Source organism: Suillus clintonianus (assembly GCF_016758775.1).
Source record: "Suillus clintonianus strain FC179 chromosome Unknown DEU56scaffold_35, whole genome shotgun sequence".
Classification (NCBI taxonomy): Eukaryota; Fungi; Basidiomycota; class Agaricomycetes; order Boletales; family Suillaceae; genus Suillus; species Suillus clintonianus.
Genome location: NW_024539259.1, coordinates 196,629 through 220,622, shown reverse-complemented (window position 1 = coordinate 220,622; position 23,994 = coordinate 196,629). Strand labels below are relative to the sequence as shown.

The 23,994-nt window shown below is 48.4% G+C and overlaps 9 protein-coding genes across 9 annotated transcripts; 4 read left to right on the top strand and 5 right to left on the bottom strand.

Moving 5' to 3' along the window:
* Nucleotides 1–294: 294 nt before the first annotated feature.
* On the bottom strand, nt 295–666 carry DEU56DRAFT_912722 (uncharacterized protein; the record flags this gene model as incomplete). The annotated part of the gene is made up of 1 exon (XM_041357438.1): nt 295–666. One exon carries the CDS (start codon nt 664–666, stop codon nt 295–297), a length of 372 nt encoding a protein of 123 aa, XP_041208492.1.
* Nucleotides 667–1,479: 813 nt separating this feature from the next.
* On the top strand, nt 1,480–5,126 carry DEU56DRAFT_912721 (uncharacterized protein; the record flags this gene model as incomplete). Its single annotated transcript, XM_041357437.1, has 11 exons — nt 1,480–1,785; nt 1,833–2,051; nt 2,104–2,475; nt 2,530–2,723; nt 2,778–2,943; nt 2,999–3,147; nt 3,198–3,592; nt 3,640–3,825; nt 3,883–4,021; nt 4,074–4,732; nt 4,786–5,126. 11 exons carry the CDS (start codon nt 1,480–1,482, stop codon nt 5,124–5,126), a joined length of 3,126 nt encoding a protein of 1,041 aa, XP_041208491.1.
* A 2,582-nt stretch (nt 5,127–7,708) lies between these two features.
* Nucleotides 7,709–9,227, bottom strand: DEU56DRAFT_736860 (uncharacterized protein; the record flags this gene model as incomplete). Its single annotated transcript, XM_041348543.1, has 3 exons — nt 7,709–8,231; nt 8,292–8,691; nt 8,927–9,227. 3 exons carry the CDS (start codon nt 9,225–9,227, stop codon nt 7,709–7,711), a joined length of 1,224 nt encoding a protein of 407 aa, XP_041208490.1.
* Nucleotides 9,228–9,672: 445 nt separating this feature from the next.
* DEU56DRAFT_901428 (CHAT domain-containing protein) lies at nt 9,673–13,770 on the bottom strand. Its single transcript, XM_041356549.1, has 6 exons — nt 13,491–13,770; nt 13,282–13,432; nt 13,087–13,226; nt 12,942–13,039; nt 9,926–12,887; nt 9,673–9,731 (listed from the first exon to the last, which is right to left on the bottom strand). Exons 1-6 carry the CDS (start codon nt 13,528–13,530, stop codon nt 9,715–9,717), a joined length of 3,408 nt encoding a protein of 1,135 aa, XP_041208489.1. The 5' UTR covers nt 13,531–13,770; the 3' UTR covers nt 9,673–9,714.
* Nucleotides 13,771–13,920: 150 nt separating this feature from the next.
* On the top strand, nt 13,921–15,706 carry DEU56DRAFT_756084 (uncharacterized protein; the record flags this gene model as incomplete). Its single annotated transcript, XM_041349978.1, has 9 exons — nt 13,921–14,008; nt 14,090–14,134; nt 14,265–14,369; nt 14,536–14,725; nt 14,754–15,048; nt 15,115–15,117; nt 15,194–15,226; nt 15,592–15,641; nt 15,691–15,706. 9 exons carry the CDS (start codon nt 13,921–13,923, stop codon nt 15,704–15,706), a joined length of 825 nt encoding a protein of 274 aa, XP_041208488.1.
* A 611-nt stretch (nt 15,707–16,317) lies between these two features.
* DEU56DRAFT_887260 (uncharacterized protein) lies at nt 16,318–18,119 on the bottom strand. The gene is made up of 3 exons (XM_041356223.1): nt 17,375–18,119; nt 16,914–17,313; nt 16,318–16,861 (listed from the first exon to the last, which is right to left on the bottom strand). Exons 1-3 carry the CDS (start codon nt 17,874–17,876, stop codon nt 16,339–16,341), a joined length of 1,425 nt encoding a protein of 474 aa, XP_041208487.1. The 5' UTR covers nt 17,877–18,119; the 3' UTR covers nt 16,318–16,338.
* A 504-nt stretch (nt 18,120–18,623) lies between these two features.
* On the top strand, nt 18,624–19,479 carry DEU56DRAFT_350661 (uncharacterized protein). The gene is made up of 2 exons (XM_041345799.1): nt 18,624–18,706; nt 18,760–19,479. The coding sequence occupies exon 2, from the start codon at nt 18,779–18,781 to the stop codon at nt 19,199–19,201; it is 423 nt and encodes a 140-aa protein (XP_041208486.1). The 5' UTR covers nt 18,624–18,706; nt 18,760–18,778; the 3' UTR covers nt 19,202–19,479.
* A 105-nt stretch (nt 19,480–19,584) lies between these two features.
* On the bottom strand, nt 19,585–21,145 carry DEU56DRAFT_804111 (uncharacterized protein). Its single transcript, XM_041353241.1, has 3 exons — nt 20,906–21,145; nt 19,688–20,753; nt 19,585–19,627 (listed from the first exon to the last, which is right to left on the bottom strand). The coding sequence occupies exons 2-3, from the start codon at nt 20,663–20,665 to the stop codon at nt 19,604–19,606; spliced, it is 1,002 nt and encodes a 333-aa protein (XP_041208485.1). The 5' UTR covers nt 20,666–20,753; nt 20,906–21,145; the 3' UTR covers nt 19,585–19,603.
* Nucleotides 21,146–22,799: 1,654 nt separating this feature from the next.
* On the top strand, nt 22,800–23,105 carry DEU56DRAFT_704416 (uncharacterized protein; the record flags this gene model as incomplete). Its single annotated transcript, XM_041347371.1, has 1 exon — nt 22,800–23,105. A coding segment is annotated over one exon (306 nt), but the record flags the coding sequence as incomplete, so codon positions are not given.
* Nucleotides 23,106–23,994: the final 889 nt, after the last annotated feature.

Genomic DNA, 23,994 nt, shown 5'->3' with positions numbered 1-23,994 from the left:
ATGTACTCATGTAACGTAGATTTTGCGCACGTAGCGTGTAGTCCATACGAGTTTTTCTTGCGCTGTGTCTTATATACCATCACCAAAATTGCTCAACTCAGACATAGGAACACTAATGACGACGTGAGGCGAGGTTGATCATTGTGTTCTCGTTGAATATCAACAAAACATCAATTATTTGGCAACTAGGTACAAAGTTGTTAGAGTGCAAACAGAAGTACAGTAACAATCGTGGAGATCACGCCCTGAATGAGGAGGTCGATATTACCATTGGTACACATTTACGCGTGTCCCTTATCCATGGCTGGGGAAAGGCGTCGACGATGGTGAGAATGTGAAGTCGGATAATGCTACGTGATTGTTCAGGGCGTACATCTGCATCTGGAGAGCGAGTTGCTCTTCGATCACTGAGGGATGGTTGGGGTTGTAGTTGGATGAAGGCGCGGTGTGGATGGGATAGCCAGAGTAGGTGTTGTTGTGCCGAACGTGCGAGAATGAGTAGGGATAGGGCGAGCCTACTGGAGGTGTTGGGCTGGCTTGCATGCTTTGCATGCCAGATATCAATGGTGACGGAGCAGCAGTTTGGCTGTGAGGTGTGGGCGGTATAGGTGCGGCTTGGACGAGGAACTTGGAAGTAATGCGATATATAGGCAGCTGCGGCATCATCGTGATTCTGATCATCTGAGTAGACTTGATTTTGCAGCGGGTGTGGCCGTCCGTTGCTCTGATGTTGTTGTTGTTCTGCACCACGAGTGTCAGAAAACATGCGGCTGTGCTGGTGCCGCAGATGATGCTCTGATACAGAGTCAACCAGCTCAGTTGTCAGCCTCACCGGAAGTGCTGGTCGGTCAGTAGATGGATAAGAATGTGACAAGAAACAGACTTACTTTTGTTGTCCAGTGAAAGCTCGTTGTCAGATCTGGGCAATCACGAGAACATTAGTTGTCTGGCAGATAGAATTTTGAGGAGGAAGAGACGTACGAGGGACCAAACAACACGCAAACACTGCCGCACTTGGCGAGAAAGGAGCAGTTCGATGGCGTTGGCCTGCGGTTGGCGTGAGTATCAAGTTCCAGTGAGTGATATATCATATATTATAGTTGCCATTGACTGGACCATTGACGGTGATGACTAAGGTCCAGAACACGAGGCACCGTGTGTTGATAAACAAAGTCATGTGAGGTCATTGTGGTCACGTGTTGTACGCGTCTGTGGTAGCATCGTGTATGCCTCATGTGAATATACTGAAACTTACACCATACCGTCAAAAAATTTCAGGCCAGAACATAACCCGCTGTCAAATCAATCTACTGGTCACCGAAGCCCTTCAACGTGGTCCTGGCATTAATGTAGCACAAGGTAAGTGTAGATATATGTGAAGTCACGGAAGCCTTACATGTAAATTTTCAGAATGATTCGCCATGTCGACGATTTGCACGCTTGGCCACCATTCTGGTATCCTGCCACTGGTATCCTGCCATGACGCGGGCTGCAAAGAAACCGAAGCTGCAAGTTGAGCGTTTCATTCAGCCAAGCTCCACACCCATGCCAGCAGTTAAGTTGATACGGGAATACGCACTTACTAATGGACGCACTACTCTACAAACAGGGCATGTTTCACTTGGCGGGGCCACACTTGATAGTGAACCAGATGATTCACTATACGAACCTCACGTCATCCAGGATTGGCCGGACTACAATGATTGGGACGAAGTCTCTCCGTTTTGTGATCCTCCGATCATCACGGGCGACGCTCTGCAGGATAAGCGCAAAGAATATGCTGCAGTAAGTGAAAACATCAATGTCATTTACTACGCTCATGATTATTTTAGGACAATCCGCTTCTTGTTTGGCTATTCGACCGCCAATTTTTCCTTGACGAGACCATATTTCTGGAGGGTCGTGGTCACGAAGGCCAGCGCATAGTCTGCCGCTGTGGCAGTGAAATTGAAGAACCCAAGTACCGATGCAGGGACTGTTTCGGCATGGAAATGTACTGTCGACATTGCACTGTTGAGCACCATCAATCCAGTCCACTGCATGTTATTGAAGTACGTGTTTCCTACTAGATACATGGTCTACAGTACTAACATACAAACACAGGAGTGGAACGGCACTTTTTTCCAGCGCGCACACCTCAAGTCCCTTGGTTTACGTGTGCAACTGGGACATCCTCCCAGTGACCACTGCTACAATCCACGTCCCTCAACAGGCAATGACTTCACCGTTGTTGACATCAATGGGATCCATGATGTCGCGCTAGATTTTTGTGGCTGTCACACCGCCCAACTGCGCTACAAGCAACTATTACGAGTTCGATGGTATCCGGCAACAACGACGGATCCGCAAACAGCTGCAACATTCAACGTACTTGAGCACTATCAGCTGCTGTCATTCGAGTCGAAGATTTCGGCCTACGAATTTTATCACAGCCTAGCCAGGCGCTCCGACAATACTGGATTGTCGCCCATCAAGGTAAGTCATAAAATTTCAATTTAATGTATGATATTGATCCTTCTCGACTTGCAGGACCGTTATTCAGCGTTCATGAGGATAGTACATGAATGGCGTCACCTTCGACAACTCAGGCGTAGTGGCCGAGGTCACGACCCTGGTGGCGTCGCAGAAACAAAAGCTGGCGAACTTGCGGTAGTTTGTCCAGCATGCCCCCATGCAGGCAAGAATTTACCACAAGGTTGGGAGAATTCACCTCCAGCAACGAGGTAAGTTTAAAGTTGATTGTTTGATGAGAATGTCTTGCTCACTCAGGTTGACAGATGGTTGTACGCACTCTTCGTCGCTATAGATGCAAATTTCCGTCTCAAGCGGAAGGCTGTCTCCTCTGACCGAGTGGATCCTGGTTTAAATACAGGATGGGCCTATTTTGTGGAGGAGCGTGCATACAAGAGCTACCTATCTGAGCGAGCCAATGAACGACAAGAGGTGCGTATGTAGTCTGGACTGTTGAGGGCCGACATACTCAATGTTTCCTTACTAGCGCAGTACCTGTGTTAGTCATAACGCAGTTAATATGGCTGACACGAAATCTTCGCGAGGCTTGGCAGCTACTGGTATAGGTACCATCGACTGCGCTCGACACGAATTCAAATTGCCAAACGGGGTAGGCGATCTACAGAAAGGCGAAAGGTATGTTTTCTGCTACTTTTTCACATTGAGCCAGCTGACGGTGTTACAAGGTATTTAAATATGGATTATATCGTTTTTTCGGCCCTTGTCGGATTCACAGTGACCGTGCTAAATATCTCCTACGATATAGCTTGTCAATGGTCAAAAAACCTATGGAACAGAATGGAACACATGCCGGCTCGGCTCCATATACCTCGTGACGATGTGCTGGTTCGATATTTCGTACCGAAGTTTCATATCGCGGCCCATATCGCAGCCTGTCAGCTCACATTCTCCTGGAACTTTACCAAGTGGGTAGGTAGGACTGATGGTGAAGCACCAGAACGAGGTTGGGCAAATGCCAACCGTGTCGCATCTAGCACAAAGGAAATGGGGCCAGGAACTCGACGTGACACCTTAGACGATCACTTCGGTGATTGGAATTGGAAAAAGACGACAACACTTGGTGGGTTTTCATTGTCGAGTATTATGTTCCCCTCACTGATACTTCAGACTCTCAAGGCCGTACGTTGAAGCGCAAGATGGAAAACGCCATAAAGTGGGAACGGGAACATCGTGTCGCCTTGTACGATTTGGAAGGAACAATTCAGCCTGTGCTGCTGGACGAGTGGGGAACAGAAGTCGAGATGTGGGAGGAGGACAACACTCGCCCAAATCCGTTCGAAAGCAAGCTTGCTCGTACGTCACTGCCCACACATTCTATGAATTCGCGCTGATCATCTGCTGTATGTGTAGCTATTACGCAGGCCGCGGTAAGGTCACAGCTCGCAGAATTGGAAGCACAAGAGCTGCGGGAAGGGATCAACCACTCTCTCGACGACAATGTCTCACCTAGCGTCCTCATTAGTGGTGGGATTGAATTAGAAGACTTGCAGTATGTGACGTCTCTCTTTCAACATGTGGTCGTTGTTCAAATCTTATGACAGACAACGGCTCAAACGCGACATTTCAGACCTCTCGCTTCATCCCACAGACAATCAAAGAGAGGCCATCATTCATAGAACTAATGCACTACAGAGACGCATCGATTCCTGGACCCGCTATCAACAACTCTATATGCCTATTGTCTCCACGCTGCGCTCATCAACGAATCCAAGTCCAGGTGCCCCCCAAACACTTAAGCCGCAGGATTTTCCACTCTATCTACCATCAGCTCTCAATCATCTCGACTGCAATCACCGTTTAATGAAGCACGAATGGAAACTTCGGCAGGCACAAGCTCACGATGCCCTCAACGAGCTCCGCTCCCACCTTCGTTTATGTTCGCACATTTACAAATTCAAAGACAAGAACTTACGGGGCCAAGCAGCTTCTACCCGTGCACAAAATCTGATTGCACGCGTCGAAGCAAAGAAAGATGCGGCGGTAGCGAGATACAGGTGCGCTCGTCAAGCGATAGAATCACTAAGCTGTCGGTTGGATGAGATGGGCTGGGAGGCAACACTTCGACCCCTCAGACACGAGGACATTCGGCCTATGGGCGATTTCACAGGTGATCGCACTCAAGGCACCGGGACAATCTCGTGGATCTGGCTGACGACAGATGTCGACACCAGTCCATCCGAGAATGAAAGTGTTCAAGATTGTGAGTGTTTCTGGTTGATGCTATCGACAGCTGACTCAGATTGCTTTATGTAGGTGTTCGTATCGAATGGTGCAAGGCACGCGCACGCGCAGCTCGATGGTCCGAGGAAGTAGAGTTGCTGGCCGAAGAAATGAGACGAGTACTTGCCTTTCTGGAATGGCAAGGCTCCTGGTGGCATCAGCGCACAACGCTGCGCTCATCGGAGAAGACTACCGAGCAAGAGGGCTTGCAGGCATATGCCTACCGTCAAGCCGCACTCCGTTCTGCGATGCGGACCTCATTCCAAGCTCGTTGGAGCTTTGTTTCTCATCTCAGTTCTACGAGTTCTACGTCGGCTTCTGAGGATGACAGCGGTCCTTCAATTGACGCACCTCCTGCGGTCATGGAGTTTTGATTTGAACAATACATAGTGTTTGTAGTGTAGCGGCACTCTCAGGCACCACAATACACATATTTTTGCATCCAGGCTTGATCGCAGATTGATCACAGATGCTCGATCTCAGCAAGAGAAGCAAGGCTCAATCTTAGACGGCTCGATCGTAGATTGCTCGATCAAATCTCAGGGCACAACATGAGCACAACTTGAGTAGAACACAGTACTATACTCGGACATGGCCAATGGATTGCACTAGGGCCATCGGGAACCTATAGTCTACTGTACAGCGATGTATCACACCACTTGTAGCTCTCAGTAATACATGTATCACGAATGTCTTATGGTTGTAGGTAGTGATACATCAATCCTACAGGTACAGGTGTCACTATCCCATCTACTCAATGAGCTGACGAGTGCTTACTGCTTGAGTTGCTGTAACATCTTGGTAATATCTTCAATAGCGTACTAGAGTCAGGCAAAGATTACGTACATTATGAGTTTCGTTCTGATGATAACTTCCACGTTGGCTGCAATGAACCATTACGAAGTTTTACGAACATGCAGCTCAGCTGATCAACAAACTTAAAGGCGCACGCTGCGGTGGCTGCACCTATCTGCCGACAAGAAACGAGCCAATGTCACTGGTACAAGCAAGTCGCAAATGAATGTCAGGATTTTTGATCGTCCCGTTGTGCAGACGCGAGCCCAAACTTTGACATTGCTGCTGCGCGGATGATCGATGTTGTGTCAGAGAAACCAGGTGGTGACGAAGTACAATGAGGGTATTATGGTTCAGGTACAGGAAAGTTGGATTTCGATCTTGGTTGGTGAGCCGCAAGGTCGACATTTCTATCTGCAGTATCACTGATCAGGGTTTTTCCATAGCATTGCCACCCCCCACGCTTTTATCTCTTAGGAGTCTATTGTTCACATCTAGTTGTCATGTGCGCACTCACAGCACACTGTGGGAAGTAAAAACCATTAAATTAAGTGACAGTGGCAATGAATGTGTTAAATTCACTCCCAGTGTCACTTAATCTCTGGTTACTTGCATTCATTGACAACTGGGGACATTGAATTTTACCCGCGAGAATGTAAGGGTATAAAATTCATTGTCAAAATTTTAAGGACACTGAAAATGACATTAGCAAATCACGTAGTCCCATTTTTTCCATCTTTTTCCATAATTTACTTAGCAAACAAATTCACTGACCGAGGCAGCTAAGGAGAATTTATATTTATTCCTAGGGACGGCTGCAATAAGCAATATTAGTTGTGTGCCTGAACTTTCTTGAACACTCCACCTTTCTAGTATTTCGCGTATAACATACTAGGATCTTAACCAAAAAATGTCATGAGACGATCAATAGACTACCCTTAACAAGGACTGCAACTTTAATTTTTATCGGAATAATTCCCACGGTGTACCATATTGATCGTATGAGTAGATTATCATATTTTATTCTAAGTCCCATGGGTATGGTATATATATCAATTGCTGCATAGATATATACAAGGTTATGTAGTCTAGTGGTAAGTAATGCTCAAATGCGTGAGAATTGATTATGGGATTTCAGCTGAGCTTGCGTGGTCGGGAGTCGGGAGTTCAAACCAGGCAAGTGGCAAAGATTAGTGGATTTCTTTTTTTCTTTTTTTGACAAAATAAAAACTTGAATATGACAATGAATTTGGATCAGACAATGATTATCACCCCAACATTAAATTCATTGTTTGTCAATGAGCGATTCAGTGTCGCACAGCAGCACTGATTTACATCAACTGTCAATTAATTTCCTAGCTTTCAGCACTGATCATAAAGGTCTTTGGTTTTGATATTCATTGTCTCCACTACCCTCAGTGGCAGTTTAAACATTGCACCCTGACTGCATTGCATATCAATGTCATCGCAGTTCCACGATTGAACTTGTGTAAACCCACACAACCCCAGAACTTCGTTGCCATTTCGTCCAGAACATTGTACCGTCAAATTTAATAAGTATTCGGCATGGGTCTCCAGATTCCAGACTCTAACTTGAGCACTGTGGCATACAATCATATTTATATCATGACGCGCTGACACCACTGCCAATGCTCACCAACATCGTCGTTTTGCATGCGTCCTAATCAACTTATCTGATGAGTCATTTGCCAATCTGTCGGGAATGTTTATTACTGTCAAGAATCCTGCACGAGCATTCTCCAGCTGAGCTCCATCTTGACGCCTGGTATCAATTTATTCAGACCGAGTCCCGCCAGGTATTGGAGACCATCTTGATGAAAACGCACATCTGCATTGGACAGAGTTGAAGTTATTTTGTCGACGATTATTGATGTTGCACTACCTCAATACCATCATTGAAACAACCTTTTTCAACATCGTCATTGTGCAGACATCAAATCGGGGCTTGACATCCGCGTAGGTGATCATGCTACATCATTTTTTTACATACATCATCGCGGTTTACAGTTGATATTGACCTGTCATCATGCAGTACGGCTTTACCTTGTTATCCGAGCTGTGCTCGCATCTCTGATTAATTAGTGATTCCAGCAAGAGGCAGAAATTTCATAATCATGACCGCGATGTAAGTAAAAGGAAACTAGAAGTGTGGAAAAAACTTGGTCCAAGCTACTACATCGTATACGCCAGGAGGCAGCGATCGTAAGCTCATCAATAAAAGTACGATCAGTATAACGCGTGCGACAAAATATATGAAAAAGTTGACGGATACAGCGAGAACCACGCTACTACCCATCTTTTTCCAGTCTGTCAACCAAACGACATAGCTAAACAGCAGAAGAATAGATAGCGGTGCGGATATTATCGCAAGGGAAGCCGCACGCCATAGTATCTGCTCTGCATGCCCCTGAAACAAAAAATTCCAGCCTAGACAATGTATCGCCCCAAACACCATCCCACTGAAACATCCAAAAAAAAGCGTAATGACATGATTACGACTTTCCAAGAAATTATCATCATAGCCACCTAAAATTGGAACTCGACGTTCTCGGTTGGCACGGGGAGAAATGCCCTCTGAGATGCCCGCAAGACTCAAAAAGGGTTTGAAGAGACAAACAAGATAATATAACCAGTTTTTGTTGGAGAAATCTTCATCCTCTGCGCTAAAATGCAGGTGAATAAGACAAAAAAATCAGGCAAGACTGTTCAAGTTGACGACATACTTGTAGGCTTCTCTGCTTGGCGCATATGTTGCTTTCCAATGAACAGCATAAGGACGCCCAACATCCTTAGGCTTCTTCCACCAAAAGCCATAGGCAATGCTGGTCAGGGCAGCTACCGCCAGGGTGTCAATTTCAAGCAGTGTCATTGGAAGGTCTTGGAAATAACGGGCAGCAAGTTGGAGAATGAACCACGCCAGCTGAAGAACGGCAATGCCTTTGGATAGTGCATCGCCCTTGCTTCGATCTTCTATGTCTGCTTCCACGATGACGGGTACGTCCACCGATCCATAATCAACATAGGACAAAAGTTCGTCAGGTCGAAGAGGGGCTAGCGGCTCGCCATTGACGTAGAGCATGAATCCGCCCATCCACGCGAAAAACCCATGCGTCACTGTCCACTCTATGAGCCATAAGTTGAACACAGTTAATTACTGCACCGAAAGGCCGAGCAGACAACTGACCTCTAAAATTGCGATCTGCAGCATGACGAGCGCACAGTCGTTGTCTGTTGCTTCTATCTGATGTTGGAATTCCAAGCAATATGGTGGCTATGCTCTGTCTTATATCTGAATGGCCACCGTTGGTCTGGTAAAGTCGCACACCAAAGGCATCATCGAACTCCTTTGCAGCGCCACGAGCACTTAGAAACTGCAATGTGGCCCAGGTGATTATGAGTTCGGGGGCGATCAGCGCCATGATCATGATGCCTAGGCGACGTGAAAAAACAGTCCATTTCTCCTCCTCCATGCCCGGGATGTTTGGGTGTATTGCAGTCCATGTGCATGCGAATAGAGTTGCAGCGCAACTCCAGATGATGTCCGACAAGGATCTGGTATCACCGCAGGATGGGGACTCGCTAGCATCGAGTGCAGAGATGCTGGTGCCATTGAAGCTTAGCAGTGAGGCGTGAACAAACGGAATATGTAACAGTAGCATGATAGTTATGGGTGAGAAAGCCATGGTGAAGTTGATAGTTCATCGAGCTTCCCTCTTTAAGGGTGTATCGAATGTGTGGCGAGCGAGCGTGTAGCAGGCTGCCAGGCTGGTATACATAGTAGTACGTAAACATGGTGGGAGGTCGGGTAGAAAAAACATGTGCGAGACGGTGAGGCATGTCAACGTTGCAACCTAGGCTTCCACTACGTTAGCCTGATTTACCAATGCATCTAAACATCTCATCATTTCATCTACTCAATCAGCTTGATGAGTACTTACTAGCACTTACTGCCTGAGTTGCTGTAAGTAACATAAGGCGCAGTACTGAGAACCGTAATTTTCGGGGTCCTAGTAGGGGTGCCACTTGGTACTAAGCCAAGAAGCGATTTAGTTGAGGTTGCATGGCGCAGAAAGACTCGAAAGCCTGAAACTTGAAGAATAGTGACCGGATGGCGGGAGTCAGCCAGAGTAGGCTCGTACTAAGTACTCAGGCGGGGGATGAGGCTGCAAACGATTGTAGTACAAAAGAACTTAGGTGAAGATACTATAGGACAATGACACGAGAAGACACGAGAACGAGACAACAGGAATGCAGGAATATCACGATCGTGACTATGAACGACAGGACGAATGAGAATGCAACATAAAAAACCCGTGAAAGCGTACTATATGACGACAATACAGCAGAACCTACACACCGATATGAATGAAAACAATTCTCTGCTCGAGCGGCACTGTCTTCATCACGGCGTGCTTAGCATGGTTGAGTGCCCGCGCCGCCTTCGTACAGTCCATAAGACCCCCATCCTTCAAACCCTCAAACAGAGTCTTGTAGAAAGCTTCAACGACGTGTTTTGCGACAGCGTCGTCGACCTCCCACAGTGTGCCAACGACGCTCTTGAACCCTGAAAATTGGATGCCAGCTGCGAGATGGATGACTTCGTCCGGCGTCTTCTTATCTCCGGCAGCAGTATGACACGCCGACAAGAACGCGAACTCGGTGTGCGGAATGTCTTTCTCCATGATATCAAGCAACGTGAGAGGTTTGTCTCTCATAACGAAATGGGAATTGTAAGGCTGGTCTTGGTCTTGCTTGCCATGACATGCAAGGTGCACCCATGAGTTCTGTTCCAAAGCTTCGAGTGCACCTGCTCGTGTGGCTGCTTCGCCAGAAATAGTGGTACGCATGGCCGCCACAGGGACAAGCTTCTGCACGAGCTCGAGCTCGCTGTCAACAGCCAAGAGTTCCTTGCCTTTCCCTGAACCAGGTTGACCCTGTCCAATCGCCGCGAAGGACGGACTCGCACATGTCTTCATCATCTGTCTAGATTTGATCAGAGCCGAAAGTGTCGGCGTGTACGAGCAGATGTAGAGATGTTCCAGAGATGGCTCCCACCCAGATCGATCTGCCTTCATTTTAAAGGGGTGAGCTGCATGGAGAGGAATGGACGTGAAAGCTGCAGTTGGACATAGCCAGATACGAGACCGGCGCTTGAATTCGAGTACGTGCTCGAGTACGTTGACGATAGGTAGCATGATATTGTGCCATACTACCCGCAAGAGTACTATGAGGTCGGTCCTCGACTCTGTCAGGCCCATCTGAGATGCTTGCCGTATTGCCCAGGCAAAGCGGCCCTTGAGATTCTCCAGATCTGCGAGAGTGATAGACGGTAAGGGAACATGATGGGGCTCTCCTGACGTCGGGACAATGATGGCTCCGCACAATTTTGTACTGGCAATGAGGATGATGACTGGTCCATGACGTGCTGCCAGTTGCAACTCTGCATACGATGGCGGGAGTAGAAATCGCGAGAAAGCTGGAAGATTACGGATTTGAGCCACCGCAGCGTCCCACTGCTCCATCAGTTTCCTGTATTTTATTGCTGCGCGATCAGCAGCAGCTCGGTCTGTGCTGCCTGCGGAACCTTGAGCGTCAGACAGACGCTTGTTGAGCTCGGAGAACTTGTGAGCTAGGATTGGATTTGTGGACTCGAGGTCTTCGAGTGGACTCCTCAGGCGAGAGGCCAATGACCACTGTTGGCCACGGCCCCGCTCCACGAGTTCGATTGCGCGTCGTAAATTGTCGAGGCAGATGGCACACGATGCTGCATCAACAGGCAGTGATCTGGTGTTACGAAAGGCAGTGGCAGGTTCGCGCCGTGAAATTGTTGATGATTGTGTTGCTAGATGACTGTCAAGAAGGTCAAAATATGTGTTGTAGGCCTCCAGCGCAGATGTATGACTGTGCTGCTCTGCTGCGGTGACCCAGTTCCGGGCTGTCACAATACGTCGTGGAAATCCTTGAGTAGGGTGTCCTGACGCCAGTCTGAAGTTCTCCACTGCAAGTGACAAATCAACAGGGTTGTTGTGCACTCGGTAACGCGACAAATAGGCCTGCTTCAGCTTCATATAGCTGAAGTATCTACCCGGGTGCAATGAAGGCAATGCCAATAATGATTCTTCACAGAGATCAATCGCCTCCTTGACATCTTCATTCTGTCGAGTTTGCGCGAAACGAGAGCAGAGCGCCGAGCTCAAATTGTGAAGAGTTACATGGCGCTTGGGATGATCATGCCCCGTTAGCCGAAGGGATTCACGATACAGATCAATGGCCTCGTTGAGATCATCGGCAGATTCCTCGCTGACATGTAATTTTTTAAATCTGGTTTCAAGCGCGAGGGCAAGGTTGCTGAGCGTGATGTCACGACGTGGATGCCCAGATGGGCGCAACGTCAATGCCTCGCGATGAAGGCTGATAGCTCGGGTGATGTCATCAATGTCACCACGATGGTTGAAACGGGTGTGGAGGGCGCCCCCTAGGTTGTCCAATGAGAAATCACGAGATGCGTGCCCAACAGGGCACAGGCGCAGCGCTTCTTCGTACAAAGTGATGGCCTCATCGAGGTCATCAAATTTGCCTTGGTGAACAAAGCGGGACTTGAGTGAGAATGCCAAGTTAATCAGGTAGCCATCACGGCTGGAATGTTCCTCGAGGCACAAAGAAAGAGCTTCACGACCAAGTTGTATGCTCTCTTCTAGATCATCAATGCTCCCATGCTGGTCGAAGCGTGCCTCGACTGCAAGTGCAAGCTCGTCAAGGGCGCGGGCACGGTGTTGATGACCCAGAGGACAGAGTTTGAGCACGTTTCGTCGAAGGCGGATGCCTTCATTAGATGCATCGGTTGGAAGATCGTTGCATCGCGGAATCACATAATCGACTGCGCTGTGTAGGACGATGCTACGAAGGTAGGTGCCCTCTGTCCAGAGGGGCAGTAGCTTGCAGCACAGCTGTGCGGATTCGTGAATGTAGACGGTGGCGTGCTCCCTGCTGTAGCGCCAGTTCAATGTTCGAATGAGACGATAAAGAGATGACGCGTGATCCGGGTGGCCCTGCGGACGCAATTCAAGGGCTTCGCGGAGGAGGGAAGTGATGTTGTCGATGTCTTGGGGGTCATGTCGAATATAACCTTCAAGGCGGGCCCACGCAAGGTTGGTGAGAGCTGCTGCGTGGTCAGGATGGCCGACCGGACACTGGTCCAGAACCAGCTGAAAATGCTTCACAGCATTGTTCAGGTGACAGACCGTCCCCCTGGACATGTACTCGGCAAGTCGTGTGTGGCCCTCACCTGTCTCTCGAGCAATCTCGCAGTCTACGAGGGACTACAGTTGGGGTTCCATCAGCATAAGCTAACAGCAGAGACCAGCGTCACTCACAACAAACAGTGCGCCGTCCTGATTGTCGCAAGCATGTACAACGACAGTCTTTAACGTGAGGGAAGGGTGGACACCACCAACAGGTGGGAAGGACAGTTCTACGATGTGTTAGTAGATGTGCATGAGTAAGGAGCGAATCACTCACCAAAAGGCTCATCTGGATGATCAAGCAACTCATTCCACGACGTTTCGAGTTTTCCGATGACTTTGCCATTGCCTAGCATTCGATCGAGCTCATAGGATACCCTGATCTCAATTGATAATGCAGGTGACGCCTGTGATGATCTGTAAACCGAAGATTAGTTCTTGAATCAGGTCCAAACGTTTTCTTGTATTTTACAGGGTCACAGCATCACCCCACACTACAGATTTGTCGGATGATAAGACTTTGATGGCTGATTTCCAGCATCCCCTCGAGTCGACATTGATGGATACGTAAATGCCAGCGGGAAAGCGGTTGGAAGGAATTTTGAGATTTTTTGCGCTGATAACTGAAGATAGAGCGTGAGGATCACAAAACGGATACGAAGGCGATACAGAGTGACCTACCTTCAAGTCTGATAGACTGGCTTTCTAAGGTACCGGACATGATGCAGTAAGACGATGAGGATTGAGGATGGGCTGAGTGATGGGCGAAAGGAGTGGAAGGAGAAGACGGGGTTGGGGATATCGGGACGTGGATGGAGTTCAGCTGAAAGGGAGAGGAGAAGAGGTTGAGCGCTCAGACTGCACGTGTATTTCCATACTGAACTGACAGCATGAAAACTTTGCAGCGGACGATACAACGAGTAGTACTGCCAGTGAAAGCGTGTGACAAGTTAAAAAGAAGCACAGCCACCCATTCCGTTTACTGACTTCGTGACTTCACTCCAGACGCTTCAACGATTGTATATATTGCCCCGACATAGAACACGCGGAGAGCAAGCGACAGCAGGCTCACGGGGTATCAGGATAGTTTCATAGTACCGCATCCAGTCTCATGGCATACGACTTCAAACTCACCCATAGACCCCGCAAAGTCAAGACTACCACTCCCCCACATCCTCTCCCCACTCAATGCATCCCAGGTAAAACTGACTTCTTTTACTTCTCCCACGGTTACTGCTTCACCATACCGTGACATAGCACAAGTTTCTTCCTGTTTTCAGGCAGTCGAGCATCGCAGACTTCCCCGATGCCACAACTAATCCCTGGTACGCAACTCCTCGGATGATCTTTGTCTTGCAGAGCATGAGACCACTCTCATGCAGCTTCGTGAAATGCGAGTCTATTAGCCTGGATGCATCTTCGCATCATCACACATTTATGACTGGTTCAACGCAGATTTTTGGAACTCCATCGCAGTCTTGAGACTCTTCCTGTTCTCCCCAGAAACAGACGTCCTTGACGGGGACGCACAATACATCTTCCAACGAACTGTCGTCTATCGTGCCAGAACCTCTCTCATCTTAACGCCTACTCTTCGATCTCGTCTCCTGCTTGCTTTCTCTTGCTCGGCGCTCGTTTATTTTCTCATCCTGCTTGTTCCTGTCCCACAATCTGCGTCGAAGCGCGCGCTGCTAGCATGTGTTCATATCTCCCACTTCATCCACAGGAATTCCCACTGCCTCGTGGTCGCGGTTGAACAAGCAGCAGGAAGAGGACCAGGATGACCGTGCTTTCGACTTACAGCTCAGCGAAAAGGATCACAAGATTCAGATACAACCCAACGATGATACTGACCTGAATCCCGGAGAACTGACCCTCGAAGAAGGCGCGACTGCTCGCCATTTTTCAACTTGCTCGTCTGACTTTTTCCAGATACCGCTGCAGGCATGGGCCGTTACCATCTTGCACTCTCCTTATTGTTGGATGGATCATGGGCACTGGTATATTCTCCACATCGTCCTCCATCCTATCCGGCGTGGGCTCAGTCGGCGCCTCCCTCATGCTCTGGGTCCTTGTTTTCTTGCTTAGCTTCATATGGCTCAAGTTCGGCGCCATGTTCCCTCACAGCGGTGGAGAGAAGGTATACCTTGAGGCCGTCTACAGAAAGCCCAAGTATCTCGCCACCATAGTATTTGCTGCCAATGCTATATTCCCTGGATTTACTGCTAGTGGTTGTATCGTAAGTCATGTCTCGTTTTGGTGGGCATCCAGTGTTAACTGGTGTTTTCATCTACGTTTTTGCTAGCAAGTACGTATTTCGGATCTTAATATAACAACTCAGCTGATATAATGTAGTATCTTGGTTGCTGCTGATCAACCCGTAGGTCGCTAGACGGCGCGCAGAATTGCACTTGGAGGTACGATCTCATATCTAACTCTTTTACACCACACCGAGTAGTGGCTAGCCTCCTTATTCTCTAGCACTACGCGTGCACAGTGATGCCGCCATGTAACAGGACACTCGCACCGACTAATACTGTCCCAAGAATTTTAAGCGCATCTTTTCAGTGCCTTGAAGTGCATCAACGTCATGATAAGTTTGACCTTTGCGAACCAGACACCTGCGTATTGAATCGACGTGTTCGGTACCGTCCCGAATTGGCACAGCTCAATCACTTCACAAGTCGCCCGCCTTGGCGAAGGACTGCTTATCGAAGGTATTAAGCAAATTCCGCATTCCCGTAAAATGCTCTCACATTGATCGTATCCATCACCCTCACAGAACGCAGTAGATTTTGCAGAAGAATGGAGAGCCGTATATTATATTCGTGTGTAAGTCTATTGCTCTTCGATTTAGATCATGACCTGTACGTCTATACAGCAAAAGAGTAACTTAGGGTGGGGAGAATATAGACGGTATGCATCGAGAGGCACCTGGAGACTCCAACATGCATATACATAACACTCAACAACCTCGGAGATACTGCACTATATGCTCACCACGACACGTTGAGGGAGACTGTCCCGACTCGATGAATTGGATGACTTATACGTACGCGCGCGAGCACGACTTAGACATCTTCTAACCACTGGCACTCCTGGGGCTTCCACGCATGTTCACGCTGGACCAGCGTGTCGCGCATTGCCGGATGAGCATCGAGTTCCATGACTTAGCATGGTGCGTCATTTTTATGTGAGAAACCTAGGTCCTGGAAGACCCTCATTCCAATCGCATTGTCCGCTGCAATATCTTCACTGCCTGTAAGCCTCCTCCCTTTTACGATATGGTTGTGGCGCGCTGATGGATTTTGCGAAAAAATGTACATATGATGCTCAAATCTCCTCGATTGCATGCAGCTTATTTAGACGGCGTCGTGGTCGCATTCATATATTGGAACCGTGTTCGTTACTTCACAATCATGCAGTACGGCTTTACCTTGTCATCTGAGTCATGCTCGCATCTCTGATTAGTGATTCCAGAAAAAGGCAGCAAGTTCATAATCATGGCCGCAATGTAAGTAAAAGGAAACTAGAAGTGTGGAAAAAACTTGGTCCAAGCTACTGCATCGTATACGCCAGGAGGCAGCGATCGTAAGCTCATCAATAAGAGTACGACTAGTGTAACGCGTGCAACAATATATATGAAAAAGCTAGCGGCTAGAGCGATAGCTACGCTTCTACCCAGCGAAGTCCACCTCGTTCCCCAAATGACATAGCAAAACAGCAGAAGAATAGATGCCGGCGTGGATATTATAGCAAGGGAAGCCGCACGCCATAGTATCTGCTCTACATGCCCCTGAAACAAAACATTCCAACCTAGACAATGTATCACTCCAAACACCATCCCACTGACACAACCAATGAAAAGTGTAATGACATGATTATCACTCCCATTAAGATGATCATTATAGCCACCTAAAGACGGAACCCGATGTTCTCGGACGGCATGGGGAGAAATGATCACCATAATGCCCATAAAACCAATCAAGGGCTTCAAGAAAGGAACAAGATACACAAACCAGCTTTTGTCGGACAAAAATTCACTTGCTTGGCTAGAATGCATGCAGATAAAAAAAAATTCGGGCAAGAATGTTGACGACATACCTGTAGGCTAATCTTCCTGGCGGAGATGTTGCTTTCCAATGAACAGCATAAGGACGCCCTACATCCTTAGGCTTCTTCCACCAAAAGCCATAGGCAATGCTGAACAAGGCAGCTACAGCCAGGGTGTCGATTTCAAGTAGTGTCATCGGAAGATTCTGGGCAAGACGGGCAACAAGCTGGAGAACGAACCACGCCAGCTGAAGAACCGCGATGCCTTTGGATAGTGCATCGCCCTTGCTTCGATCTTCTATATCTGCCTCCACGATGGCGGGTACGTCCACTGATCTATTACGGACAAAGGACAAAATTTCGTCAGGTCGAAGAGTGGCTTGCGGCTCGTCATTGACATAGAGCATGAATCCGCCCATCCATGCGAAAAATCCATGCGTCACTGTCCACTCTGTGAGCCATCCGTTAAACAAAGTTAGTTTTTGCACCGAAGGGCTGAAAAAGTAACTGACCTCTAAAATTGCGATCTGCAGCATGCGGAGCGCTCGGACGCTGTCTGTTCCTTTCATCTGATGTTGGTATTCCAAGCAATGCGGTGGCCATGCTCTGTCTTATATCTGAATGGCCACTACCGCGGGTCTGGCGAAGTCGTGCACAAAAGGCATCATTGAAGTCCTTTGCAATGCCACGAGCACTTAGAAACTGCAATGTGGCCCAGGTGATTATGAGTTCGGGGGCGATGAGCGCCACGATCATGATGCCTAGGCGACGAGACCAAACGGTGACTATCCCCTCCTCCATACCCGGGATGTTTGGGTGTATTGCAGTCCATGTGCAAGCAAACAGAGTTGCAGTGCAACTCCAGATGATGTCCCACAAGGATCTGGTATTACCGGTGGATGGGGACTCGCTAACATCGAGTGCAGAGATGCTGGTGTCATTGAGGTTTGGCAGTGAGGCGCAAAGAAACGGAATATGTAACAAGAACAGGATAATTAAGGGTGAGAGAGCCATGGTGGTGAAGTCAAGAGTTCCTCAAGCTCCTCTCTTAAGGGTGTGCCGAATGTGTGGACACTACGTGTTGTCCAAAATTTTCAGCGGCTGATAAGCTCGGGCGTCAAAAATTTCCGCCATCTTCTTCGCCATCGACTCCAGCCGTACGTGAAGATGTCGGAAACCTAGGGGTATCAAAATTTTACCTACCTTCAATGTCAGTTGGCTGTCGACATGTCATGCTTGACCCGAGTCAATTCGCGCTGATGTTGAGTAATTCTCGTAACTTAATCACTTATCTAAGCCCCAGAAGGGCCCGGGGATATGATAATAATGGCACACGACCACGTGACCCTTTCATGGTTCGACTGACAGCCTGTGACTCGGAGGCGGCTCAGCAGCCCACCCCGTGGCACACAATTTTCTATCTCTTAGTGAGTTAGAAGTCTGTCGTGACGCGCTGGTACCACTGGCGATGCTCAACAATATCGTCGTTTTGCTAGTGTTCGAATCAACTTATCCGATGGGCCATTTGCTAACCTGTCAGGTATGTTTTATTGCTGTCAAAACCCATCCACGAGCCTTCTCCAGCTGAGCTCCATCTTGACGCCCTGTACCAATTTTATTCGGACCGAATTCCCCGCCGTGAATCGCAGGCATCTTGATGAAAGCGACATCTACATCAGACGCTTGAGGTCATGCTTCGAATGTGTTTCAGCTATTCAGGCCTCAGGAACTGAAGATATCAGGTCGATAATTAACAGATCGTATCGACGTTACACTGTCATCGTTGAAACTACCTTTTTCAACATCTTCATCGTGCAGGCATCACATCGGAGCTTGACATCCACGTAGGTGACCATGCTACATCAGGTTTGTTGCATACGTTCATCGCGGTTTACAGTTAGTATCGACCTGTCGTCATGATGGTCCCCCGGGAATCGCAAAACCTAATCGATTTCAACCGTTATGTGATGAATGACATCCCGATCCGCCTCATACGACTATCAGACATGAAGATTGGCGGGCGTAATGATGTGAAGAAGCACTTCCGGAACTCTGTGCCAGATGGGCTCTACGATCCCGCCAACCATGTCAAGTACGCTATTCTGTCTCACAGATGGCTGGATGAGGGAGAGCCACCCTTCTACCACGCATCTTCACGCGGGATCAAAGCATTTCTGAATGAGTGGCCGGTGCCTATCCTCATTTATGTGAAGTGTCACCATGTCAATCTCGCCGAAGACCTTTTGCCAAGCGTGTGGAGAATATGCTTTTTCGATATCTTCCCTTCCTGCGAGTACCCTTGGGACCTTTTCAAGCTGCCAATGGCTATCACCCGTTGACGGACTCCACCGACTCATAAATGTTGGACTCCCGAACTTCCGCCTTCGAGGAAGCCAATTCGGACACAGCTCATACAAGCTCATATCTGAACTATCGAGGGTGGGTTTGATGAACAACCGCGTGCCTTTTCAGGTGCACGAGCAACACTGATAGACGGTGAACAAAGCAAACAATTGAACACCGGTTCGATTCCATGCGGGGGATCAATAAATTTTAGTATTTACACTGAAGCCAGAACTTCATCGTAGAAGTCGGACGATGAGACTCGCTATACAAAGTAGCGGTAATTTTAGGAGGATGCGTTTACTATGTAGTACATAAAGAATGTCCATAGGGTGCCGAGAAGTGGATATATGTACAAATTCATAATACCAATCATATCATAACGCCCCAAGTCCACTTTACAACATGCTTGCCCAAACTTTCTTCGGCTCATAAGTAAGGCGGTATCTGCCAGAAGGGAGCACAATGCCAGAAGGGAGCACCTTTAAATGAACACCATCTGATCCAATAATCTCCTCTCCGAAACTTCTCTGATCCAACGCCTTTTTTATTTTATTCATCAACTTGGGAATACAGTCGCGGTGGTCCCTTATCAGGGATGCAGGCAATGTCAACAGCTCGACGTGCACGTTGATTTCACGTCTGTTCACCAGCCTGATATCAACGAGGGGTTCGATAGCAAGCAAGTACGGCAGTGAGACAATTTGAAGGCTTTTGAAAGAAGCCCATGGAGTGACCTCCATCCACGGAGGCATGCGGTAGGATGATGTCCTCGACCAGAGGGTGGATGTGGTGGTTGAGAGGTGAGAGATTGATGCTACGAATGCAGATCCCTGGGGAGTGTCCGTGAGGCACCCCCACCGTGCGTCGCTGGTGAGGGGCTCATGCGACAGGATCAGGGTTTGGGTGTTCCAGGGGGGTGGGGAATGTTCGTTGTTGGCATGTGTGGCTGCACAGGACTTCCATGCATGTTCCAGACATCCTTCAAGAAGGTCCATACTTGTCCAGTGAAGGGCAATGGATGGTGCAGCGAGTAGAACCGGAGAGAGGAGGCTGATGGCAAGCGGACGCTCAATCAGTGTATAGGCCCGGATGCGGCGCAAACGGTAAGGTGAGAGATCGCGGCCACCATGGGGTCCGATCCAGATCTTGTGCACATGGGGAATGTAGTCGAAACGGAGGTGGTTTGCTTTCTCCGCGTACATTTGTTGCATATGTAGAGCATGCACGAACACTGTCACTGTGATATCGTCCCCAAGCCATATGGTATGGAGGAGTTCTGGAAGTACCGCCCGCCTGACAGCTCTGGAGAAATGACAGAGGGCGCGTGCATTAGAATATGGACTTTTAGAGGAATGTGGAGCAGTCTGATCAAAGGTGGGTTGCGCGTAATATCTGAGGATGATGAGGACAAGCTCAACTGGGAGGTAACTAAATGGAAATGTGGTAATAGGCTTCATGACGTGCGAGTAAGATGCGAAGCTGGTTTGAAGGAACCCTGCCTTTAATACTTGCCTCATGAATTGTGGACCGGTCGGAGCGTAAACACACAAGGCCACAATCACCACATCACATGATCCATTACTGAGTTGATGTGTTCCTGGGCAAATTCCACTGTCCTTGAGCAATCTGAAAATCAAACACTCAGTAACGCAGCCTTGGTGACCGCCGGCTCGAACGCCAATAACCTCAATACCTACGTTTTTTTTTCCCCGACCGATCCACGCATACCCACTACCCCCCATCCAAAGTCACACGGAAAGTCCCTCACCCGTTCCTCGAACTACACTTTCTCCTTGCGCGACAGAGGTTGTCATCCATGCACACGAAGCGACGTAAGTGAGAGCACACCTTCAAATTTCATAGTATCCAGCTCCTCATCATCCTGATCATCGCATTTAGTATTGTGAAGAGCAAACTCATTTGGTGTCCCGTCAATAACGGGAAGTCAAGAACGTGTCTTTCATGTCGTATTATGAGCAAATTGGGAAAAACTGCACCTGAGGTCGCCATATAGCACCCTCTGCCAGCTCAGGCCTTCGACATATGTGTCTACCCATGGTTCGGAGGCACCGTTCTTGACCGCCATGTGTGTCCGACTCGAACCTCACCACGTCCTGGTGACTTCTCGACATCACGGGAGCTTGCTTTAATGTTCTGAGGCTACATGGCTTTGAAGGTAGACCGCGGCGGAAAATATAGCGGAGGTATGCTCGACTTCTTCATGAGGATTGATCTGTAGCTCATTATTTGTGAACCTGAGGTGGAGCGAGCCTATCTAGGTTGTGCACCTTATTATCTGACACTGCGATACGCGGTGCCCTATGCGTAGAGTGCTCCAGCTCCAGGAAAGTTCTGTCGTGTCCTGCTGAAATTGAAATTGGCTTCTTCGTCTCCTGCGGATGAGAAGATGGCGAGCGGCAGGTGCCTTCTCTGACAGCGTCTCACATTCTTGCTCGTCGAGCTCCTTTTACGTGCAAGTCGTAACTGGATTTCTGTACAGAAGTTCGAGGGAGGAACTTACATAGGTTCTCTGATAGCACGAATATCATGTATCGCGTGCGTCGTTGACGAGTGGTGACCAGTGCTGCTGAGTGCTGAAGAGCGACCTAATTCCCAGTTCTCGCGCATACTTTTGCTATGTTTTTTGGTCACAATTGAAAAGGCTTGAGCATGCGGATTATCATAATGTAGTTAACGAGGGATGTTGTGATGTGATTGATGTTGGATATGTACATACTCGCAATCGAATTTCCTTCTTTCTGTACACTTCTCGGCATCCAATGCGCATGGAAAAACTTTTCTACTCTTCGTGAACCATAAGTCGCAGCGTATGTATCCTCGAACCGATGGAAAGGCAGGCCATGATCACAGGAAACCAACGAAGGCGGGTTTTCGATGAACGACCACATGTCTTGTCAAGTGAACAAGTGATAGACAGAGCAAACGATCGGAGAGGGCTCGATAAAACGCTGAAACCAGCAGATTCTAGACCATAAGGCTCAAAGTAGCGGCAAGTCGAGTAGGGAAATGGTGCATAGCTTGGTTCTCTGCGGGTGGGTGCACTTCCAGGACGTTTTTACAACCAGTTGTCAGGCTTTGAGGGGTGGTCGCTCGCCACGGACGAGTCGAGTGTACCAACCGACAGAGAGGGACCTACTTAAACATCATTGAGTTTCATCTCCCGAACCTCCGCCTTCGAAGCTTCGAAGAAGTCATCTTGAAGACTCTTAGTGTGGTGGACAGTAGCTTGCCTGATGATGCGCGCGGAATATGTTGCCAAGGTAAGAAGTAAATAGATGAGGACGTACGATTGCCATTAGTGTTCCGTGAAAAACTCCAGAGTTTTTGACACTACTAGTTTTTGACATGTTTTTAACGTGTTCATGACGTGTCGAAAACTCGAGGGCATTTTGAGGGTGTCGAAAACTGTCAAAAATTCTAAATATACCATAGCGTTAATAGAACATTGTTGAGCGTCGGAGTTGACTATACAGAGACAAGAGAAGAGCCGAATAGTCTCTAGAACAACGGTTTTGCTACCTTTCTTCGACTATGGACTTCTTTGAGACAGTTATCAGCAATGATACCTCATTAGCGAGGCTCGAAACTGCATTATGCCATCTCCCAGACAATATACCCCTAGGAAACCAAAAATACAACTTCGAACACTTCTCTCCAGATCCTGAAAAGATTGAATTATACGGGACCTCGGAGGCAGCACTCAACCATGAGCTTGAAGTGGCCTTTGCACCAAAAGGACGAAGAGACGACTCCGCACCTTGCCCATTTGAGTTTGCAGAACGCAGGCCTGGTCTCATTGCAGTGGTCAAAGTGTTACGGGCTGCGCTGCAAGTGTGTCCTGACTCTGCGATACTGCAAAAATGGATGAAAGATCTATCGAAAGCTGCGGAGTACCATTATAAGGCTGCAAACAAAGAGGTGAACTTAACAGCTGAATGCACGATCAATAGTCTGAATGACTTACACCACGTTTCATAAGATTCCCGCTCAAACAGTCATCGAAGTCGAACCCAAAGCGGGGGATGACATAGAGGCCTTAACGATCAATCACAGTGATTATGTAGATGTTCCAGAACCAATTCCGAAAGGGAAAGGGGGACGTCCAGGTGATCCTCGACTCATACGCCTAGCAATTCGCTGCCACAAGAAGGACGACCCCAAGAAAGTCATCGTGTTTCGCTGTGTAGGAACAGCCAAGGGGTGCACAGCCACATACTTCAGTCATAACCCTATGTACAAGTGGTGCCCCGGATGTGCCAAATGGCTGTAGAATGTGTACCAACCAGCACCGGCCTGTACATGCACATTGGTGCCGGCCAAGTGTGTGAGAGTGGTACTGGCCAACCACTCAGGTGAGGCTGTCTATATATGTGGGTACTGGCTGACCACTGCCTATACATGTACATTGGTGCTGGCCAGAGGTGTGAGAGTGGTACTGGCCAACCACTAGGTGAGGCTGTCTATACATGTGGGTACTGGCTGACCACTGCTTGTACATGTACATTGGTGCAGGCCAGAGGTGTGGGGGTGGTACTGGCCGACCTCTGCTTGTACATGCACATTGGTGCTGGCCAGAGCTGTGGGGATGGTACTGGCCGACCTCTGCTTGTCCATGCACATTGGTGCTGGCCAGAGCTGTGGGGATGGTACTGGCCGACCTCTGCTTGTACATGCACATTGGTACTGGCCAGAGCTGTGGGGATGGTACTGGCCGACCTCTGCTTGTACATGCACATTGGTGCTGGCCAGAGCTGTGGGGATGGTA